This window comes from Aegilops tauschii, chromosome 5, assembly GCF_002575655.3.
Source record: "Aegilops tauschii subsp. strangulata cultivar AL8/78 chromosome 5, Aet v6.0, whole genome shotgun sequence".
NCBI classification, from domain to species: domain Eukaryota; kingdom Viridiplantae; phylum Streptophyta; class Magnoliopsida; order Poales; family Poaceae; genus Aegilops; species Aegilops tauschii.
In genome coordinates this window covers 324,403,532-324,424,396 of record NC_053039.3, presented here as the reverse complement: position 1 = coordinate 324,424,396, position 20,865 = coordinate 324,403,532, and the positions used below count along the sequence as shown (strand labels likewise).

The window sequence follows — 20,865 nt, the reverse complement described above, 5'->3', positions numbered from 1 at the left end:
ATGATTCATTTGGTTCCTTGCTCTCCCAAGCTTCTCTCTCCGGAAGGAAACACGTTTCGGTGATGCGGTGAACCTTCCCGGCGGGTTGCTAGCCGGGTGGGACAAATGCTTGCTTCTCGCGCTCCTCAACACAACTCAACTCAATCAATCACCTGCCCCGTGCCAATCCTTGCAAGTTGCGAGGCTGATAATAATAGCATAGCACACTTGGGGATTTATTCATGTGCGGAAACGCAACTACTCCATCATCACATAAACTTCCATCTAGTGAGCCCGTCGTCAAATCAAACCATCTCATGTCAAAGTAGGTGGGCGTCCAGGTTCGGATAATAACAAGGTACGTACGTGCATTTAGGTGTGTTGTTTTTGGCGTTTTGGAGAAGCAATGCCAATTGGTTAAGGAAATATCTTTCTTTCCTTGCAATATCTGCCCCATGTTCATGCCGCGTTTTCTTCTTCTTCCTATGCATGCCTTGGCCGTTAATCATCCCACCGCGGTCGGTGTCGGGTCAATCTCACGTTCATGTTTGTCTACGCGCAGGAAGGGACGTGGACGCCGGACGGACGCGCTCCGGACGCCAGACACGAGACGCCAGAGCCCAACCTAAAGTCTTCTTCTATGCACAAAAAAAATGAAATGAGGAAAAAAAAAACCTAATTTGTGTCCACACCAGCCCGGTCAAAACCCCCGAAAAAATTTAGTTTCACAAAAAAAAAACAGCCTGGAAAATACCCCTGAAACCATTTCATTCGACGGATCAGATCAAGCCAAAGTCGAGATCTGTATATAAAAGGAGGACGGACTCGGCGATGCGGAGGTGGAAGAAGAAGCTGGGCCACACCTTCTCCCGCCTCGTCGCCTCCAAACCCCCTTTCAACCTCGCCAAGCCCAAGCCCACCCCGCCGCCTCCACCACCTCCCCCACCGCCGCCGCATTCCTCTCACCCTATCCCGCCCCCGCCGCAGCCCGCCATGCCGCCGCACGGGCGCCGCCCCGCGCCGCCGGCCCCGGGCGGCCACGTCTTCCCGCAGGCGGCGTCCACGGTGCTGCCCGACCCGGCCCGCTTCTTCGCGCCGGGCCTCCTCTCCGCGCCGCTCCCCACCAACTGCTTCTTCCAGAACTTCACGCTCAAGAACGGCGACCAGCCCGAGTACATCCACCCCTACTCCGTCCGCTCCGCCGCGGCCGGCCTCACCGTCTGTTACCCGGCGCGCAGCCACTCCCCGACCTTCGACATCCAGACCTTCGCCGCCGACCTCACCGTCTCGTCCCCGTCCGACGCCGCCGCCGCCGCCCAGCCGCACCGCGTCGTCGCCTTCGACGACCTCTCCGTCACCCTCGACTTCTCCCCGTCGCTCCGCGCCTTCCTCGTCCGCGGCTGCCCCTTCGTCACCGTCGCCACCGCCGAGGCCGCCGGCCCCGTCGACGTCTCCGTCGCCTCCGTCCACGCCTTCCTCGAGGCCGCGCCCTGCGACGACGCGCGCACCAAGTGGCGCCTCCGGATGAACAGCGGCCAGACCTTCCTCCTCTACGCCTCCGCGCCGATCGGCCTGTCTCAGTTCAGCGTCACGCAGCTCGCGGCGCCGGGGTTCTCCGGCGTCATCCGGATCGCCTACCTGCCGGACGCCGCCATGGAGACGGTCCTCGACCAGTACAGCCGCTGCTACCCGACGGCCGGGGAGGCGGCGCTGAACAGGCCCTTCTGCATCGACTACACATGGCGCAAGCAGGGGTGGGGGGATCTGCTCATGCTCGCCAACCCGCTCCACCTCCGGCTGCTCTCCGAGGACTGCTCTGTTCGGGTGCTCGACGACTTCAAGTACCGGAGCATTGACGGGGACCTTGTCGGCGTCGTCGGAGACTCCTGGGTTCTCAAGACCGACCCGTTGTCCCCAACATGGCATTCCACCCGGGGCGTCAACGACGACGGTGTCGACGAGGTCGTGGCCGCGCTGCGCAAGGACGTTGACAGCCTTGCTTCCAGCCCCATCACGACCACCTCCTCCTACTTCTACGGCAAGGCCATTGCCAGGGCGGCGAGGCTGGCGCTGATCGCCGAGGAGGTCGGGTGCCCCGACGTCATCCCCGCGGTGCATCGGTTCTTGAAGGCCACCGTCACGCCGTGGCTGGACGGCAGCTTCCAGGGGAATGGTTTCCTGTATGATCCCAAATGGGGCGGCCTTGTCACCAAGCAGGGGCTGCAGGACTCCGGCGCAGACTTTGGCTTCGGGATCTACAACGATCACCACTACCATTTGGGCTACTTCCTGTATGCCATTGCTGTGCTTGCCAAGATCGATCCATCCTGGGGAAGGAAGTTCATGTCTCAGGCCTACTCCATGGTTGCCGATTTCATGACATTGTCCCGCAAGTGCGGTGCGAGCTACACCAGGCTGAGGACTTTCGATCTCTGGAAGCTGCATTCCTGGGCCGGAGGACTGACGGAGTTTGGCGATGGGCGCAACCAGGAGAGCACGAGCGAGGCTGTTAACGCTTACTACTCTGCTGCGCTCCTTGGACTGAGCTATGGGGACACACACCTCGTCTCTGTCGGCGCGACGCTTACCGCGTTTGAGATGCTGGCAGCGCAGACATGGTGGCATGTCCGGGAAGGGGAAGGGATCTACGAGGATGACTTCAGCAGCAACAACCGCGTTGTCGGCGTCCTGTGGGCGAACAAGAGGGACAGTGGGCTCTGGTTCGCGCCACCGGAGTGGAAGGAATGCAGGCTGGGGATCCAGCTTCTGCCGCTCCTGCCGATCAGCGAGGCCCTCTTCCCGGACGCCGGGTTCGTCAAGGACCTGGTGAGCTGGACCACGCCGGCCTTGGCGAGGGACGGTGTCGGAGAAGGGTGGAAGGGCTTCGTGTACGCGCTGGAGGGGGTCTACGACAAGGAGTCGGCATTGGCCAAGACCAGGGCACTGGCATCACACGACGACGGTAACACACTGACAAACCTTCTGTGGTGGCTCCATAGCCGCGGCAATGTTGACAACACAGTTGTCGGATCCGGCAGGTGCTGCTGGTACCGCCAGTACGGCCATTGATGGCGCTGAGTACAAGTTGCTGGGGAGGTGGAATGCTCTGCAGGTATGTCATGTGTACCTGCAAGTGAAAATGCCCGGGTTTCAGATTGTGAGTGTTGCTGGTTCGGTGTAAGATACAGAGTGGTTGTTCATTGTACTTTAAACATCAGTACATCACAAATTCACGATGTTATAGTGCTCTTCTTATATTTGAATAAATCAAGTTGGTGTCAGTCAATTCATCAGGAGGTTACATTGTGTTCAAAAGTTTCAGTTTACTGCTGTGTGCAATCTATGTTTACCCTGTTGCCGCAGGTATAATAGACTGATTCCACATCAGACAACTGGGATATCACGTATAATTGTTCAACAGCACACAATATGTTGTTGTTTTGTTGGTCACGCGATGCAACCGATAAACAAAACAAGCCACTGCTGATATGTTCTGACTTTAACTGAATATACTCCTCCAAACGAAAAGTAAAACGGGAAGGCCTCCTGTTGCATACCACAGTTAGGTAGGAGTTAGTACCAACATTGCTGGTTACAGAAGATAAAAAATCATGTGTTCAAAAGAGTTAATTGGATAAATGCCACTTCAGCTCCATTGATCGTCAAAATCCCATGCCTTTTGTGGTACATTTTACTACCCGTGGATGTTGATTGTATAAATAAAATCAAGCCATTGATTTAGATGACTAAACTTAGAAGGGTGGGCTCCATTCTAAAACGTGAGAAATCATTTACTCCCTCCGTTCCAAATTACTTGTTTGAACTAAAACCACGACAAGTAATTTGGAATGGAGGGAGTAGATGCCATTATGAATATTCCATGGCAAAATGCTGATATCTTCTCCCTCGACCTTCCTTCTTACTCCATCCTTTACCTTCTCTGACATCTTCCATTGCTGCTGCCACCATGCAAGGTTTTTGAGTCGCTGAGTCAAGCCAAGTCGCCGAGGCTGCGGCTAGTGACTTGCTGGCTTGAGTCAGCGACTTGGCTTGATTAGTCGCCCCAAGTCGCCATGGCACAACAGTACATAGAGCAGCAGAGCACATAGACTTACAGCAGCAGAAGAGCACATATACAACAGAGAAAATATACTACATCTAAGCAGAGCACATATAGAGCCCACCCTGCACTCTCTTTCATATACTACATCTAAGCAGAGCACATATAGAGCCCACCCTGCGCTCTCTTTCCTTCGGTCCTCCTCCTTCCCCAGCCCCCACATGATCACATATACAGCAGCAGCAAGCCACGCGAGCCAGCGAGTCGTGCGACTAATCGCCCCAAGTCGCCGGCGAGCCACGCGAGTCGCGCGACTTGCTCCCTGAGTCAAGTCGCCTGCGCGAGCCAGCCATGCCGCGACGACTTGGCGATTAGTCGGCGACTAATCGGCGATTAGTCGGCGACTCAAAAACAGAGCCACCATGTCCTGATCACACGCAAAGTTTTGAATTATGGGAGATGATAAATTTCATGAAACAGATTCCAAAATCTGAACCTCATAATTTATTTTCGAAATCCAGAGTTCCTCTACTTACAATTTTAGATGCTCAGAAGTTTGAACTTAAAGGATCAACCTACGGATTATATAGATTGGAACTATGTAGTGTATTTTTTTTTGACTTGCCTACTCGAATTTTGAAACGTATACCGACTATCATTAGGGCATCGATCAGTCTTTGCAAAAGGATTGACTTGAGTTGTATGCAGATTCATGGCGCAGACAATCTTTGCCGGGCATTAGTCGTTTCAACTTTTGATCGCCATTGTTATTGCTTCTACCCTGTTCCTGTTGTGCTTTTCTTTCCATTTGAGCGATCAACCACTGAATTCGCTGTTGTCTTGGTCGTTTGCGCTTGACTGAAAATTAAAAACATCTCCTGACTGAAGCACGAGCATCGGAAGAATCTGCTGTAGGTGTGCCCTGTTGTTTGTGCTTGCTGTATGCCGAAACTTGGCGGTGCTGCTCGTGTACAGTGCCTGGTTATGACTCTTCATTGGCGTGTCTTTGAAGGGCTTGTGCTGAAGCGTCTGGGTAGCCATTGGCGCCCGTCTCTTTTGCTGATAATGGAGACTGGAGCAAACCCTTTTACTAAGAAAAAAACCCTCATGTCAAAAAACACCTCCGCAATATGTCGCCGCTGCTGGTGGTGGCGGTGGCGCTGAGCTTGATCACTTTATGTCCATGATGGTTTGACAATCTTGGAACGCAGTGTGTATATATGGTTGCACACACTCGGAAGCTTTACTGGGTAGGATGATCTAGGCAGCTTTTTTTCCTGAACACCTTGTGAATAACCTTTTGTTTTCGTTTGAACAGATGTCTGGCGGCAAGAAACCTAGGTTCAGCCAAACAGTTTTTTTTTAGGGAACCAGAAGGGATTTCTCCCTACTGTATGTTTACAAATTTTCATAAAAAGCACAGTAAAATAGCCCAGGAAGCAAGCACTATTAGTTCCATTGCAAATGGAAGGTGCAGAGATGTTCTCAAAGTGTGAATCTGATCCTGAACAGGGCCTTGAATTTGGTTCCAATCTGGGCATAAGTATTTCCAACAAGCAACTGCAAAAGGACACTGGAAAAATGGATGGTCACTAGTCTAAGTAGCAAAACTTCCACAAAGCACACAAGAGTAATCAGGCAAGAAGAAGATTTTCCTATGTAATACCATCTCCCTTGTGTTAAATCTGTTGTTGATGAGCAACCGAAAAAAGACCTTGTGTTTCTTTTGACAGCAAGAATTCCAGAGCCTTCAGATATCAGGGTCCTCTGTGACCTGAAACCCTTCCTTCAGCTGTTCCAGGAAAGCGAATTCCTGGAAAGCTTCCTGAGATAAAGGTAAATGGAACAGATCAGGGGTCAAATCTTGCTGCATAATTTGCTGGACTGAGGAGTTTTCCTTAAGGGCAAAGGAGAACAAATAAGGCCAGGTTGCTTGCAGTGTATTCCTTTGCCATTTGTTTTTCCAAAAGAGTACGTACTGTATTTCCATCATGAGCCTCGCAAATAGCAAGTTCCTTGAATTTGGGCAGAAGCTTAAGACAAACTCTCCACCAAAAGGGGCAATCAGCAGTTTGAGCTGGTGGATGACCAGGTTGACAGTAAGATTCCCAAACTAACTTCACCCATGGGATATCCTACCTATTAAGGAACTTATATATGTTTTTCATCAACATAGCATCATTTTGAGTCTGCAGATTCCAAATACCTAACCTCCCTTGATCTTTTGGTGTACACACTAGCTCCCAAGCAGCCAAGGGTGGGTTTTTCTTTTCCAGACCCTTCCTCCACCGGAACCAGTGCCTTCTATATTTGTCATATTCATCCGAAGTTCTTTTGTAAAGTTTGATGCAACTCATGACAAAAGTTGTCAAAGATGAGAGGATATCATTAGCCATTTGTAATCTGCCCTCATATCCCAGAAATCAGCACATACACTTAATCTCTGTTGGCCTATCTCAATCAATGGCAAAAAGTGCCCCATTCTTGGTTTGCCAGACTAAGGGGTAATCCATGGAATGTAAAGGGGAAACAACTAGCTGACAATGCAAGGTATCAGTGAAGATCTGGATCCGCTCATTGCTAACATTGATGGGCACCAAAAATGATTCATGGAAGTTAACCTGGAGGGCAGCAGCATATGAGTCTAGTAAATCCTTTAGGATGGATAACAGTCTGTCGAAGGCTTTCATGACGACAAGGGTGTCATCAACATATTGGATAACAGGGAAGCAGGGCATGATCTTCCGATCAGAGGTTTTTCCAATTGGGCAGTCTGCATTTCATTATTGACCAAAGGTTGTAGGAAATCTGAGGCAATGACAAAAACTAATGGGGAGAGAGGATCACCCTGTCGCACTACCCTTCTGCATTTAAAAATGGTTCAGCTAAACATTATCAGGACTTAGGACACCCTAACTACCTGACGGCTGGAAATAAACAGAGCAAGGTACCGCCGGACTACCGGTTATCTTCTGTTTCATAAGGAAGACAGAACAACGGTTGGCTATCTAGGAGAGCGAGGAGCCGAGGACGACAGATTCGCTACCATGGAACAAGTGCAATCTGAGGAGAAAACTAAGTGAAAGCCTGTATAGAGCAAGGGCACGAGGCGGGCAGTAGTGATAAGTGATCAAACCTGCACAGGACACAGGCCGACGGCCGGAAACTCTGCCATCTAATTTCTGAAGGTTGAGCATCTCCAACCGGACGATCCATACAGTTCCTACATATGTCCAGGCGGACAGCCCGGACAGTGCCCGGACATATGAGAGAGAGAGAGAGAAGCATCTCCATTCGGACCCTTCAAATCGTCCCCATATGTCCGGGCTGTTCGTGAACCCCAAATCTAGCCCATATGTGGGGAGGCAATGAGGGTGTCCGGACAGCCCACCACGTTGGACCCGGCCCACCTTTAAATCTCCTTTACAACGGCCTTTATTTTTTTTCAAAGGCTGCAGAGAAGGTGTGCAAAGTCAAATTCCTAAAACTGTAGCCTTTATAGTTTCAATAATCCTACACCTACGAAAGCAACGCACGAAGAGCTACGTAACCTGCCTAACAAATTCTATGCCCCCCCCTGATTTTCACCCGTGTGGGCCCCTCCCACACCCTTCCATCCAATCCCACTCCTACACGTTGACTCTTACGTAAAATCTGTACATAACTTTACCTAGGTGTAGCATTGCTCTTATAGTTTTATCTCTTCTATTTCCCCTGTGACTGGAAGCAATGAACCATACCGTTGTGGACAAGCACTTAAACTCCTATAATCAACTACGAATACCGCGAACAGAGTGCAGGTGCTCCTGTCTAATTTCTGAAGGAGTGTTGTTGCCTGTTCATAGACTTGATTCTATTATTCTCTTTTTTTTTCTAAAATGCCACCATGATTGCTTTTGGGAAAGCATGCTTAACACACCATAAACACATTGTACATACACATCTAAATGCAAAGCCTGTAGGACTGTTTTTAGAGTGCACGCGTGGATTTAACCCAATTTTCTTTGTAATGGCAGTTTTTTAAGGGAGGCAGGTTTTAGGGAATCTGCTAGTTGCTCTAAGAAAATAAGAGCACAGTGCAAGGATAGACTTAAGTAATGAGATAACTGTCACACATCTCACGATGTCTGAGCTCTTATCTGATCATGCATCACACAACTTCACAAAGTCAGATCGCCTCCTGTATATGACAACATTTCCTCCTGCATACGTGCCGAGCAATGCTTCCTCCGGTGCCCTATCAGATCAGCATGCCTAATCGGTAAGAAACCATGGCAAGAAAAGCAGAGAGGTAGAAACCAGGACACTGCCTGGACAGAATCAAACCAATTGGTGTCACGCTTGTCTCACCAGGGCAAATTCCTGATTTCGCCGGGGATGACGTATCCGTTGACATAGCGAGGCGTCTCTGGTGACTTCGACCATTTTTAAGCTCCGCAACTTGATGTTACGTGCGCGTGGAGGCATGCGTGTATGTGCATCTATGCAGCTTGTTTTCCGTGTCTCTAAAAAAAGCTGACCACAGCATCGCCGGTGCAATCTGCAAGCGGCAAGTGGTTGGGCAGGAGCATTGCATTTGGCACTCTGAATTTGGCCTGAGCAGTAAGTATAAGATTAAAAAGTCAATTCAGGAGCTTTCCTGACCAATATCAGACTATATAATAGACTATCCGTTATGCTATGTGAAGAATACTAGTTTGAAAGCTGCATTTCATAAGCACCTACTAGACATCATGGCTGTGACTCACCTTGTTCTGTAATCCTGTTGATAAGAATCTGGGAGCTTGTTTCTGGCACAAGCTTTACCAAGAGCTACTGAGAGACATGAAGCCACGGCGGTTTTTCAGAGGAAAGATGAAAAGGAAATTTTGTACGCTTGGAAGTGCAGTATTTCCTTCAGATTGGTGAGCATCACATTCTGAAATACAGGCCATTCAGCTAAGCCGAGAAAGGCGAGGGAGACAAGTCTAAGTTGGCCACTGAAAGAAAAGAAAAACTCCATGACACAGTGCAAAGATAGGTTTAAATAATGGGCTAATTGTCACACATCTCGACGTGTCCAAAGTCCAAACCCTATCTTAACTAACAGATCATGCGCCAGACAACTTCACAGATTAAAGCCAGATCACTTCCCGTATATGGCAACGCAGACCCTTCCTCCTGCACAGGTGTTGAGTGCCCTGCTACAAAAAGCAAGGCTCACTCACTGAGAAATCACTGCAGGAGAAAAAGAAGCTTATCTTTTTCAGATTAGAATTGACCACAATGTCACCTGTGCTGCTGCAAATCTGCATGGAACAAGTGGTTGGCCGAGGTCATGGCACCTGTTGCTCTGAATTTGGCCTGAGGAATATAAAGACCAAAAGGTCTATTCAGGAGTGTTCTTGAGCAACAAATTGTTACACTATTCTCTTATGCCCCATGTGAAGCATGTCACGAGCGAGTAAGGGCATATTTGCTGAAAACGAGTTGAGAGCTACATCTCAACACACACATGTACATCAGGGATTCAGGGCTACCGCTCGCTTTGTTCTGTGTTGCCTTTTTTATTTTCTTTGGAAAAAGAGTCCGAGAAATCTTTCCTTGGCACAAGTTCTTCCACAGGTGAGAGACGGGAAGCAATCGCTTTTCATGGGAAAGAAAAAGGAAAATTGGCGTCTGTGTAACAGGGTTATAGTTGGACTTGGTATTAGCGGAGCATTAGGTGTTCGAGTCGAACACATGTAAGTACGCATACGATGAAAGCTACTGTACATTTCATCACACCAGCACACGAAATCAGGACTTGTGCTTGCAGTGTTTCGCTGAGATTGGTAAGCACCAGATGCTCGACTAGTGACCGTCCAGTATGATGCCTGATTTGATTCCATAAAAACTATGAGAATAACCGCATCAGAGACTAGTCGGAGATCTATAGCAGAAGTAACAGCTAAGGAAGCATCCTTTTCTGGTCTCAATTGCGACACTTTCCCCATATTGTTCGTTTATATCGGGGCAAAGGTTTCTTGTCATTCTTGAGCTTTTTTCGTCGACAAGTTAGGATATTTGCTTGGTTGGTTTCAGTCCTGAGGATATGTCTATACATATTGTAGCATTATACTCAGCCAGGGAACATATATGCTCCCTCTGTTCGAAAATTCTTCTCGGAGAAATGAATAAAAATGAATGTATCAATTTCTTTGACAAGAATTTCCAAACAGAGGGATTTGTTGTCTTCCCAAGTTGGTGAAGCAACTGAGCTTATTCAAAACACATCCTTCATTTTTTTATGGCTGTGTACATTGACCGGGGGCTTGCCTTATTTTCAAAAAGTAAGCATCATCTTACTTCTTACATTTTCTTGCTGCATGCATGTAGTAGGCAAAAAAAGATGACTTCATTTTATGCTCCCCCCGCGCCCCCCCCCCCCCCCCCCCCAAAAAAAATTCTGCTCTTTCTATTTTTTTTAAAGGAGGCTTACCGTTGGCCTCCTCTGCATCGAAATGATGCATAAAACCATATTTATTAAGTTATTCAATAGAGTCTGACAAAATAAATACTCCCTCTATAAACTTTCATAAGAGCGTTTAGATCACTACTCTTATGAAAGTTTATAGAGGGAGTACAAAAATCAAGCCAAAGTCACTTTCAAGGCGAACAAAGTCGCTACACCTACAAGTATAAAGATGTGTCATGACCGCATCAATGGACAACATCTAATTCAGTGGCATTAAGAAGCCGCCGGCGTGGCAAACTGAGAGTATCAACCGGTCCAAGCAGCCTACACATTAAATTAACTTCACATTAATTATCTTTTTAGATGCAGTTTCCGTCGACAAATCCTATACCTTAAATTGACTTCACGTTAATTATCTTTTTTGCCTACTGCAGTTGAAGAAGCTGCACACAAATGTGACATATGAGACGAGAACTGTGCAGTTACAACCGGACAACTAGCATCTGCTAGTTAAATAATCGAAATAGGATTCCTTGACAGCCTCAAATCAACCATATTAAGTGCACAGCTATGCCATGTAATATGTACAACTGGATCCTTAACTGGTGTGTCTACGTGTTGCTCCGTCATGAAAGCTGACACAAGTGTTATAATATGTTTAACAACCTTGTTAACCAACCTTTTCAAGGAAAACGAAGGTAAGCTATATGTTTGGGGCTTAGCCTTTTAGGTTTCTGAAGGCCGCTTAATTTGCTTGCCTTTTTACGGCAACGAAACGGCGCCACCAAAACTAAACGAGTTGCTCCCAACAGCTGTGCGATTTTCACAGGCTAGTACTGTTGCGGTTGACACTTTGATTTGATGTTAATTTGTCGTAGCAACGGAGGTCGTGTGAACCATGTAGGTACAAGAGCTTTATTTTTTTTCCTTTTACATAATAAAAGAACATCAAAGGGCATCTTAGATCTGATTACTATGAAGGAAAGCAAAAGCCAGTAAAAAGAATAGACAACTGAACGCAGAATTTTTTCAAGGATACGTCAACAGATCTGGGACACACTCTTATAGACCCTTTGTTAGCGTCGGATGGGCGTTGTCGCGGGAGAGACCGGAGAGACTTTATTCCAACACGTCATCACCATCACCACCTCTTCGATGTCCCTAGAGAAGCAAAAACCCAATGAAAAGAAAACAAGACGAACGCGTCCACCTCTTGCCGCCGACAAGACCGCCGGACGGGGAAGAGGAGACCAAGGTGACAACGTGTAGAGAAGCTGTGGCGGCGGCTAGGGTTAGGAGTCTTCTCGATTTGCAGTATGTATACACGTAGCTGGAAACAGACAACCTAACCACATCAAGAGATAACATACACGCATGGCGGTTTCTTCTATATGGGTTGTTTGATTTGTAGAAATGTATTCTATAGAAATTTTTCTTAGAAAATTTTAATTGGATTTCTGTATGCACAATCAAACGAACTTTGTGCACCCAGCAAAAAAACAACAACAAAAAACAAACTTTGTGCACATTCTACAAAGAATCCAGACTAGCGTCAGATTGCAATGATGACACACATTTTATGTCCCTTTGTTTCTAGAATCCGATAAATCGAAGAGAGACACCCTCGAGCATAGTGGTGTTTCTCGGCAGGCCTGGTTCGAACTTCGAAAGCCGCAACTTGGTTTGTTCTGTGTCCCACACCTCCTACAGTACATTAATTAAAATGTCACAGGGTTCTTCCCCGTTGGACTTTTGTACAAAATCAATAATTAACCCCCTCCCACGTCGCTCCCTTCAAAGAGCGAACACAGGTGGGGACGACACACGATCCATCAACTACCGTTTTTCCGTCACTGGCAAATCTACCGGTCAAAGCTCGCGCGGAGCCGGTGGCGGCAGGATACATTCCCTATACTGTTGATTGGAGTGATCGACGACATAGAGTGCAGTGGTGGAGCTGCAGGCAGTGGTGGCTTCTTGTGCGTGGGCTCGGGGGCTTGATCTGGCCGCACCATTCAGCTCGCTCTGACGGTGACTTGGCGGCCAATGATGGCTCCCCTAGTCTGTGGTTGGTGCGACAATGTGTTACTGGTTGCAGAGTGGCGAGGATGTGCGCCTTGGAGGTGGTGGCACAGAGGGGGCAACGAAGTAGCGGGCCTGAGCAGGGCATGAGTGGACCTCGACTTGGCGTTTCGAAGGTGGTCGGCGGCGATTGGCTTTGGTCGTGGGGACAACTTATCTAAGATCCCACATGCGGCGGTTGGGATGGGAATCCCTAGTTGCGGCAGTGGCGGCCCTCTTCATTTCGATGATGTGGCGGTTGACTGGCGACTGGAAGAAGGTCGCGTGCCGTGGATATGGAGTCCTCCAAAGACCCACTGGCGGCGCATTTCGACATGCAGAAGCGCAGGTTGGGAGGATTATCGAGGTGAAGTGGTTTCACCGCATTCCCGTGCCGTGTGTAGTGTATTTTGGGCCATATTTTCCTATGTACACGTGGTGTCGGGCCCCCACCTGGGCAGCTAACTTTCCTTTATGGAGTCGTATTCAACAAGGGAAGCATATCCAACCTAGAAAAAGAAAAGACACATCCAGAAAAGACTCCCATATCTCCACTCCCATGTAAGGAGTCCAAGAAACTATATGAAGGGAACAAGTCCTACACAAGCCACCACTACAGGAAATCTACCGAAGACAAATCTTAGACATTGAAGACATCGGTCTAGGCTTCCCATCCGGATCACCGACCATACACTCGGAGAGTCACCCATGGGCTCACTGAAACCATCATTGTAATCCCTCCTTGTACCTTGTCTTGGTGTATCCCATATAAGCAAGAGTATGGCTATTACCTGCATCTCAGGGCCTGGACCTGAGTAAAAAAAGGTGTCCCATGTTCGTTCGATGACATGAGATGATATCCCACTATCAACCAAATATATGAGTGATTACTGTACCACTGTCAGGTACTTTGCATAATGCCCTTGGCATGCTATGGAGGTGGCGCTCAATGGTAGGATGTCGTCGTCAGCGTGATGGCTACAATGGTCAGTGTCGTCGCAAATGTGTTCCAGTTGTGACGGTAAGGGTGGCCTCATGGAAAGTTGTCATGTTTTTGTGACGCATGTGGTGCAGTGGAGAGGTGTCCTGGAGGATGTAGGCTCTCTGATCCAGTTAGTGTGGTTCGCAACCGACTTTCGGGCTTGGTTGTGTTTACAACTAGTCTGAAGCTTGTCAGCAGTTGAGCCTCCTTCCAAGAGACTCGTTGGGGTGGAGGGTTACTGGACTCTAAGAGAAAGCTTTGGCCTACGAAGGTTGATACTAGTTGAAAGATCGTGGATGTCGCCTAGAGGGGGGGGGGTGAATAGGCGCTTTAAAATAATTACGGTTTAGGCTTGAACAAATGCGGAATAAACCTAGCGGTTAATTTGTCAAGCACAAAACCTACAACAACTAGGCTCACCTATGCGCACCAACAACTTATGCTAAGCAAGATAAACTACTAGGTGATAGCAAGATATATGACAAGAAGCAATATGGCTATCACAAAGTAAAGTGCATAAGTAAAGAGCTCGGATAAGAGATAACCGAGGCACGCGGAGACGACGATGTATCCCGAAGTTCACACCCTTGCGGATGCTAATCTCCGTTTGGAGCGGTGTGGAGGCACAATGCTCCCCAAGAAGCCACTAGGGCCACCGTAATCTCCTCACGCCCTCGCACAATGCAAGATGCCGTGATTCTACTAAGGGACCCTTGAGGGCGGTCACCGAACCCGTACAAATGGCAACCCTTGGGGGCGGTCACCGAACCCGTACACTTTGGCAACCCTTGGGGGCGGTCACCGGTACCCGTCAAATTGCTCGGGGCGATCTCCACAACCTAATTGGAGACCCCGATGCTTGCCCGGAGCTTTACACCACAATGATTGAGCTCCGAACACCACCAACCGTCTAGGGCGCCCAAGCACCCAAGAGGAACAAGCTCAAGGGCACCAAGCACCCAAGAGTAATAAGCTTCTCAACTTGTAACTTCCACGTATCACCGTGGAGAACTCAAACCGATGCACCAAATGCAATGGCAAGGGCACACGGAGTGCCCAAGTCCTTCTCTCTCAAATCCCACCGAAGCAACTAATGCTAGGGAGGAAAATGAGAGGAAGAACAAGAAGGAGAACACCAAGAACTCCAAGATCTAGATCCAAGGGGTTCCCCTCACAAAGAGGAGAAAGTGATTGGTGAAAATGTGGATCTAGATCTCCTCTCTCTTTTCCCTCAAAAACTAGCAAGAATCCATGGAGGGATTGAGAGTTAGCAAGCTCGAAGAAGGTCAACAATGGGGGAAGAACACGAGCTTAAGAGATAAGGTTAAATGGGGAAGAAGACCCCCTTTTATAGAAGGGGAAAAATCCAACCGTTATGTGCTCAGCCCGCACACGAGCGGTACTACCGCTCTGGTGGAAGAAGCAGGGAAAAGGAGCAACCAAACATGAACCTTGGGGCGGTAGTACCGCTTATAAGCGGTACTACCGCGCACCCCAGCGGTACTACCGCTGGAGGAGCAGAACACGGGACCAAAAAAAAAACAGTAGCGGTACTACCGCCCGACCGGAGCGGTACTACCGCTTATAGGCGGTACTACCGCCCATCAGGGCGGTACTACCGCTTATAGGTGGAACTGTCGTGCCTTACTGCCGTGCAACTACTGCAAAACTCGACACGAAAAATGCAAGACCCAAAATCGAGGCGGTACCAGCGCGGAACCGTAGCCGTACTACCGCTTATGGCCATAGGCGGTACTACCGCTTTGGACAGCGGTACTACCGCTTGGGGTGATAAGCGGTACTGCCGCTCTGGCCGCGGTACTACCGCTAGGAAACCAAAACTGCCATAACTTCTGCATATGAGCTCCGAATTGAGCAAACTCAAGCTTGTTGGATTGAGAAAGACGAGTAGCATCAAAATAGCGACTGGTTATAGTAAGAAGAGGCAGGGGAGGTATGCCAAAAAAATAGAGGAGTGAAACCTCCAACCGAGAAGAACCGGCATAACCTCCAACATCGAAAACATCATAGAAGATGCGAGTGAACTCCGTTTTCGATGAACTCGAGCTTGTCATCAAGATGACCATAAGCTCCAAAACTCACAAAGAGAAGAACCAAACAAGAACCAACAAAGATGATGCAAGGATGCAATGGTTTGAGCTCTCTATGAACGATACGATCAAGCTACGCATCGAGAGCCCCCCTTGATAGTACGGCAATCGATCCTATAACCCGGTCTCCCAACTACCATCATGAGACCGGTAAAATAGAAAACCTATCAAGAGCAAACCTTTGCCTTGCACATGGTCCACTTGAGCTAGATGATGACGATCTTGACTCCCTCAAGTTGGACCACCTGTCTTGGTTGTGTTGGCTCGATGAAGACTAGTTGATTGCTCCCCCATACTCCACTATGGGTGAGCCACTCTTCCGCACATCTTCACCAGTCCATTGTCACCACAATGGACGGCAAGCTTCAAGCATTTGATCTCGTCATGATGCTTCACTTGAACTTGCACACCGCAACATCTTCACAAGTCCATTGTCGCCACAATGGACGGCAAGCTTCAAGCATTTGATCTCTTCATGATGCTTCACTTGAACTTGCACACCGCAACCTAACCCCACAAAGAACTCTCATGAAGATCATGGGTTAGTACACAAAGCGTAATTGACAATGCTTACCACACCATGGGATCGCTTGATCCCTCTCGGTACATCTTGTGCGCTTTGTGTGTTGATCAACTTGATTCACTCTTGACTTAGTCTTGATCAACCTTGACTCTTTCCAACTCTCTTCATTTGGATGATGTCTTGAAGGTAAACATGAATGATCACACAATCTTCTTCTTCAAGACATGCTTGCAATAAGCTCTACTCTCACATGACCAATCTTTGGATAATTCCTTAACAACACCTTGGTCACCACATAAACTCCTTGAAACCAACACATGGACTTCAAGAAAAGCCTATGGACAAATCCTTCAAATATAACTCAAGGCAACCATTAGTCCATAGAGATTGTCAACAATTACCAAAACCAAACATGGGGGCACCGCATGTTCTTTCACTAGTAACCAAGGAGCCCATAGATGTCTTTCACCTTTTTGAAGACGTTGTCGAAGAGTCCCCGAAACTAGATCCTGGCTGGCTGGACTGCAACTGGTGTGGTATCATCCCCCCCCCCCCAAAAGTTTGGTGGGGTTGTGGTGCAAGGCGCTATGGGCGAAAGCTTTCTCCCGATGGGGCGGCGACGATGATGTTGACGCTCACGGGCGCCACCTCAGAGGTGTTGTTGAAGAGATTCTTCACACCTGCCCTGTGTCTCTTTGGACCTAAGGTCATCGGTTTGCATTTGGTGGAGGACTCTAATTCGGTTAGGGGTTGCTCGCTTCCGTAGCCTATTTTTGCAGGGGTATCCCCTAATCAATCATAATGTTATGAAGTTTATGATATAAACCGGGCAAATTCTGTCCTATGAAATTGTAGGAGCACCCTCTTATGAGGTCATCCAAAAAGTTCCTTCAGCTATTTTTATTAGGGTCTCATCGTGTAAAATGACGATCGCCTATGGCTAGGTGTACCACTTGATTAATAAAAGGAGAACCTAAATATAAATAAGTTATCTTAAAGAGACTAAATCTCATAGTAATAAAGATACTCTAATCCCCCAATTAGGAGACAAAGCTGCCACTCTAATCAAATCAAGGACATTTCTTTAAATTCACACCACCCATTGGGCCTATATAATCCTTCCTCCTTTACACTCCAAACTTTACCCGCAGTGTCCCTGATCCCCAATTAGGAGTACAGATATTTACAAACCCAAAAAGCTTATTTGCAGCCAGTCCATCCACCACCGCCGGCCAGCTTCTCCGGCCACCGTGCATCGCGCAAACTTGGCCTGACAGAATCCCGTGTTCTTCTCCGGCGGTGGCTGGAGAGATGGGGTTCTCTCTGTACCCCATGAAGACGTCGACGCGCATGCTGTGGAGCACAAGCTTCTACCGTCACAAGTTCCCGGCCGCCGCCGCCTCCTCCTTCTAATCAAGCAAGCTCCGGCCGGCCGGTCGATCGCCTCCGCGTTTCAAAAGGAGGTGGGGGAGCGCGTGGTGCGCACACGCATATGTAATTTTAGTGCCGCAAGATAGGGTCTTCTTCTTTGGTTCTTGATAGAGTTTTCTATGGAATCCGGCCGCCTCATTTTCGGCTCGGCCGCGCCGTGCCGCGCTGCCGGCGCCGGAGGAGGCCAGATGATGCTCTTTGGCGGCAGCGGGAGCTTCCTTGGAGGTATGGATCGGTATCGTTGGCGTTCGTTCTTGGAATTCTCTACTTGATTGCACTTACACGCGTGAGTATTTGCAGGCTCGCCGGTGGTGGTCGGCGTGGAGGACGGGCGGCGTAAGAGGCCGTTCTTGACAACGGTGGACGAGGAGCTCCAGCTGGACGAGGAGATGTACGGGTACTACGGCCTCGACGAGCACGCGCCCGAGAGGAAGCGCCGGCTGACGGCGGAGCAGGTGCGGGCGCTGGAGCGGAGCTTCGAGGAGGAGAAGCGGAAGCTGGAGCCGGAGCGGAAGAGCGAGCTGGCGCGGCGGCTGGGAATCGCGCCGCGGCAGGTGGCCGTGTGGTTCCAGAACCGCCGCGCGCGCTGGAAGGCGAAGCAGCTCGAGCAGGACTTCGACGCCCTCAGGGCCGCCCACGACGAGCTGCTCGCCGGACGAGACGCCCTCCTCGCCGACAACCACCGACTACGATCGCAGGTGATCATCAATCTGGCCACGGCCAGCTCATCGCTTAATTAAGGTCACACCTATTCATAATTGAGTTTCCATGAGCTACACGGCCAAAGTAGCCCTTGAGTTCGATCCGGGTCAAACGAAATTCACATTTTAGTCAATCAAAATATTTCCTCTGCGAATATTTGTTTGAATGATGAAGATTCGATTGTCTTTGGAAGAATTATTCTCTGTAAATAGAATGCGGATTCACCAGTAGGGTCACATAATAGTATAGTACTCCCTCCGTCCCACAATATAAGAACGTTTTGCAAACTAACATAGCTTGCAAAACGTTCTAATATTGTGAGACGAAGGGAGTACTAAGTATGATAAGAATCTAGTACACCTAGTAAAGTGCTCAATCGACCGACTAATTTCCAGTACTTGGCAAATCCTCTAGATCACTGTCACAGTTGTCCCAAATCACCTGAATTCAAACAAGACCTTGTCACCTCGATAATGACCGCGCACGCGCGCTTGCAGGTGACATCACTGACCGAGAAACTGCAAGCCAAGGAGTCGTCGAAGCCAGAGGAGCCAACCGCCGTGTCAGGCACGGCAGATGCCGGTGTCCCAGCCGTTGAGCTGAAAGACGGCTATGCCGCCTGCGATGGCGCGGCGGGGCTGCTGGCCGGTTTTGCCGGGGGAGCCAACGACAGCCCGGAGTCCAACTCCTACTTGGCCGACGCGCGCTCGCCTCCGTCGTCCTCGGACGACGACTGCGCCGGAGCGGTGCGCGGCGAGCTGAACAGCTGCGCCTTCTTCCTCCCCGAGTACGCCATGCTCGACGTCGCGGCCGCGGAGCGCGGGAGCGTCCAACAAGGGGAGGAGGAAGAGGAGGAGGCGCAGCGCAAGTACTGGGCGTGGTTCTGGAGCTGATCGACGAGAGCATCACCAAAATTAGCAATACTCCGTGTGGACGTGCAACATGTTTAATCCAATCCAGAAGTGTTACATATTTGCTCGGTGTGTTAATTATTTGCCCTACTAGCAGCGTGGGTAGTGAATTAGTGATGCATGTTATGAATATATATACTCGGGTATAGTTCAGCAGATGTTTAGGCTGAAACTGCATGGCCGTGCTTTGCCAGGGACATCAGCAACGTCATCAAGATACGAGTGTTCGATCTTTCGATGATAATGATAACAGTATTAGTTTTTGGTGGAGACCATTTTGGCGTTTAATTACCATGCACACTATTAACAATCCTGTTTAGCAACCCCGAGAACAATTCTAAAGGGCTTACAGATGATGCTAGAAGTATGACATGAAGCAATGAAAATTCGAATAAAAATATGATTGAAGCAATCTAAAATTGCAAGTAGATGTATTACTAGTAAATAAATTATGTAAGAGCATCTACATTCACGAATAACAAATTCGGTCCCTCAAATATCCGCGGCTGGGCACATCCGCGGACAGTGACCGGTCACATCTTAAATTTTCGTCTCCACACACTTGGATACCTCAATTAGCAAACCTCAAATCTATATATCACACATGCACCGTCAACTTCCGAAACAGCCGGACGTCTGGCTACTACATCAATACATGCCACCGGGTTACCAATGTTTGGCATGTTCTACATACATACTAAACTATCCACAAAGATCATCCACGGTTGATATTGCTGCTCATGGCGTCTTTGTAGCGGAAGTAGCACTCGAAGATGCAATATGGATCAAGCCGGATCTGCTCCTTGCCCGAGATGTCCGCCCTGTCACTGTCCCCATTCTCCTCTTTTGGGGGCAGTCCAGCCATGGCACAGACCGCCCACGCTTGCTCTCAGGTGTGGGTGCGCGTGTTCCTTCTCTGCCACTTCTGGAGGATTCCGACACAAATGGCTTCCTCTTCCGCAGCAGCGCGCGCCGCTGCCTCTGTTGGGGAACGTAGCAGAAATTCAAAATTTTCTACGCATCACCAAGATCAATCTATGGAGTAATCTAGCAACGAGGGGAAGGGGAGTGCATCTACATACCCTTGTAGATCGCGATGCGGAAGCGTTGCAAGAACGCGGATGAGGGAGTCGTACTCGTAGCGATTCAGATCGCGGTTGATTCCGATCTGAGCACCGAAGAACGGTGCCTCCGCGTTCAACACACGTGCAGCCCGGTGACGTCTCCCACGCCTTGATCCAGCAAGGAGAGAGGGAGAGGTTGGGGAAGACTCCATCCAGCAGCAGCATGACGGCGTGGTGGTGATGGAGGAGCGTGGCAATCCGCAGGGCTTCGCCAAGCACCGCGGGAGAGGAGAAGGAGGGAGAGGGGTAGGGCTGCGCCGAAAGAGAGACGTTCTCGTGTCTTGGGCAGCCCCAAACCTCAACTATATATAGGGGGGGAAGGGGCTGCGCCCCCTCTAGGGTTCCCACCCCAAGGGGAGGCGGCCAGCCCTAGATCCCATCTAAGGGGGGCGGCCAAGGGGAGGAGAGGGGGGGCGCCACTAGGGTGGGCCTTAAGGCCCATCTGGACCTAGGGTTTGCCCCCTCCCACTCTCCCATGCGCTTGTGCCTTGGTGGGGGGCGCACCAGCCCACCTGGGGCTGGTCCCCTCCCACACTTGGCCCACG

General features: G+C 49.3%; 2 protein-coding genes across 3 annotated transcripts; both read left to right on the top strand.

The window, feature by feature from the left end:
* The first annotated feature begins 42 nt into the window (after nt 1–42).
* Nucleotides 43–3,275, top strand: LOC109755441 (glucan endo-1,3-beta-D-glucosidase). 2 transcript variants are annotated; one of them, XM_040390341.3, is made up of 3 exons: nt 43–337; nt 542–2,941; nt 3,018–3,275. In XM_040390341.3, exons 2-3 carry the CDS (start codon nt 811–813, stop codon nt 3,158–3,160), a joined length of 2,274 nt encoding a protein of 757 aa, XP_040246275.1. In that variant the 5' UTR covers nt 43–337; nt 542–810; the 3' UTR covers nt 3,161–3,275. The 2 variants fall into 2 exon arrangements, with proteins under 2 accessions (XP_040246275.1, XP_020169941.1); XM_020314352.4 differs by having other exon boundaries at nt 542–3,275.
* A 14,019-nt stretch (nt 3,276–17,294) lies between these two features.
* LOC109755450 (homeobox-leucine zipper protein HOX16) lies at nt 17,295–19,466 on the top strand. The gene is made up of 3 exons (XM_020314361.4): nt 17,295–17,808; nt 17,884–18,281; nt 18,783–19,466. The coding sequence occupies exons 1-3, from the start codon at nt 17,703–17,705 to the stop codon at nt 19,176–19,178; spliced, it is 900 nt and encodes a 299-aa protein (XP_020169950.1). The 5' UTR covers nt 17,295–17,702; the 3' UTR covers nt 19,179–19,466.
* Nucleotides 19,467–20,865: the final 1,399 nt, after the last annotated feature.

Coding starts and splice junctions, on each gene's coding strand:
- LOC109755441 (XM_040390341.3), top strand. CDS start 811: ATGCGGAGGTGGAAGAAGAAGCTGGGCCACACCTTCTCCCGCCTCGTC. Junction 2,942..3,017: donor ACTGGCATCACACGACGACG/GTAACACACTGA, acceptor CGGATCCGGCAG/GTGCTGCTGGTACCGCCAGT.
- LOC109755450 (XM_020314361.4), top strand. CDS start 17,703: ATGGAATCCGGCCGCCTCATTTTCGGCTCGGCCGCGCCGTGCCGCGCT. Junction 17,809..17,883: donor CAGCGGGAGCTTCCTTGGAG/GTATGGATCGGT, acceptor GAGTATTTGCAG/GCTCGCCGGTGGTGGTCGGC. Junction 18,282..18,782: donor ACCACCGACTACGATCGCAG/GTGATCATCAAT, acceptor GCGCGCTTGCAG/GTGACATCACTGACCGAGAA.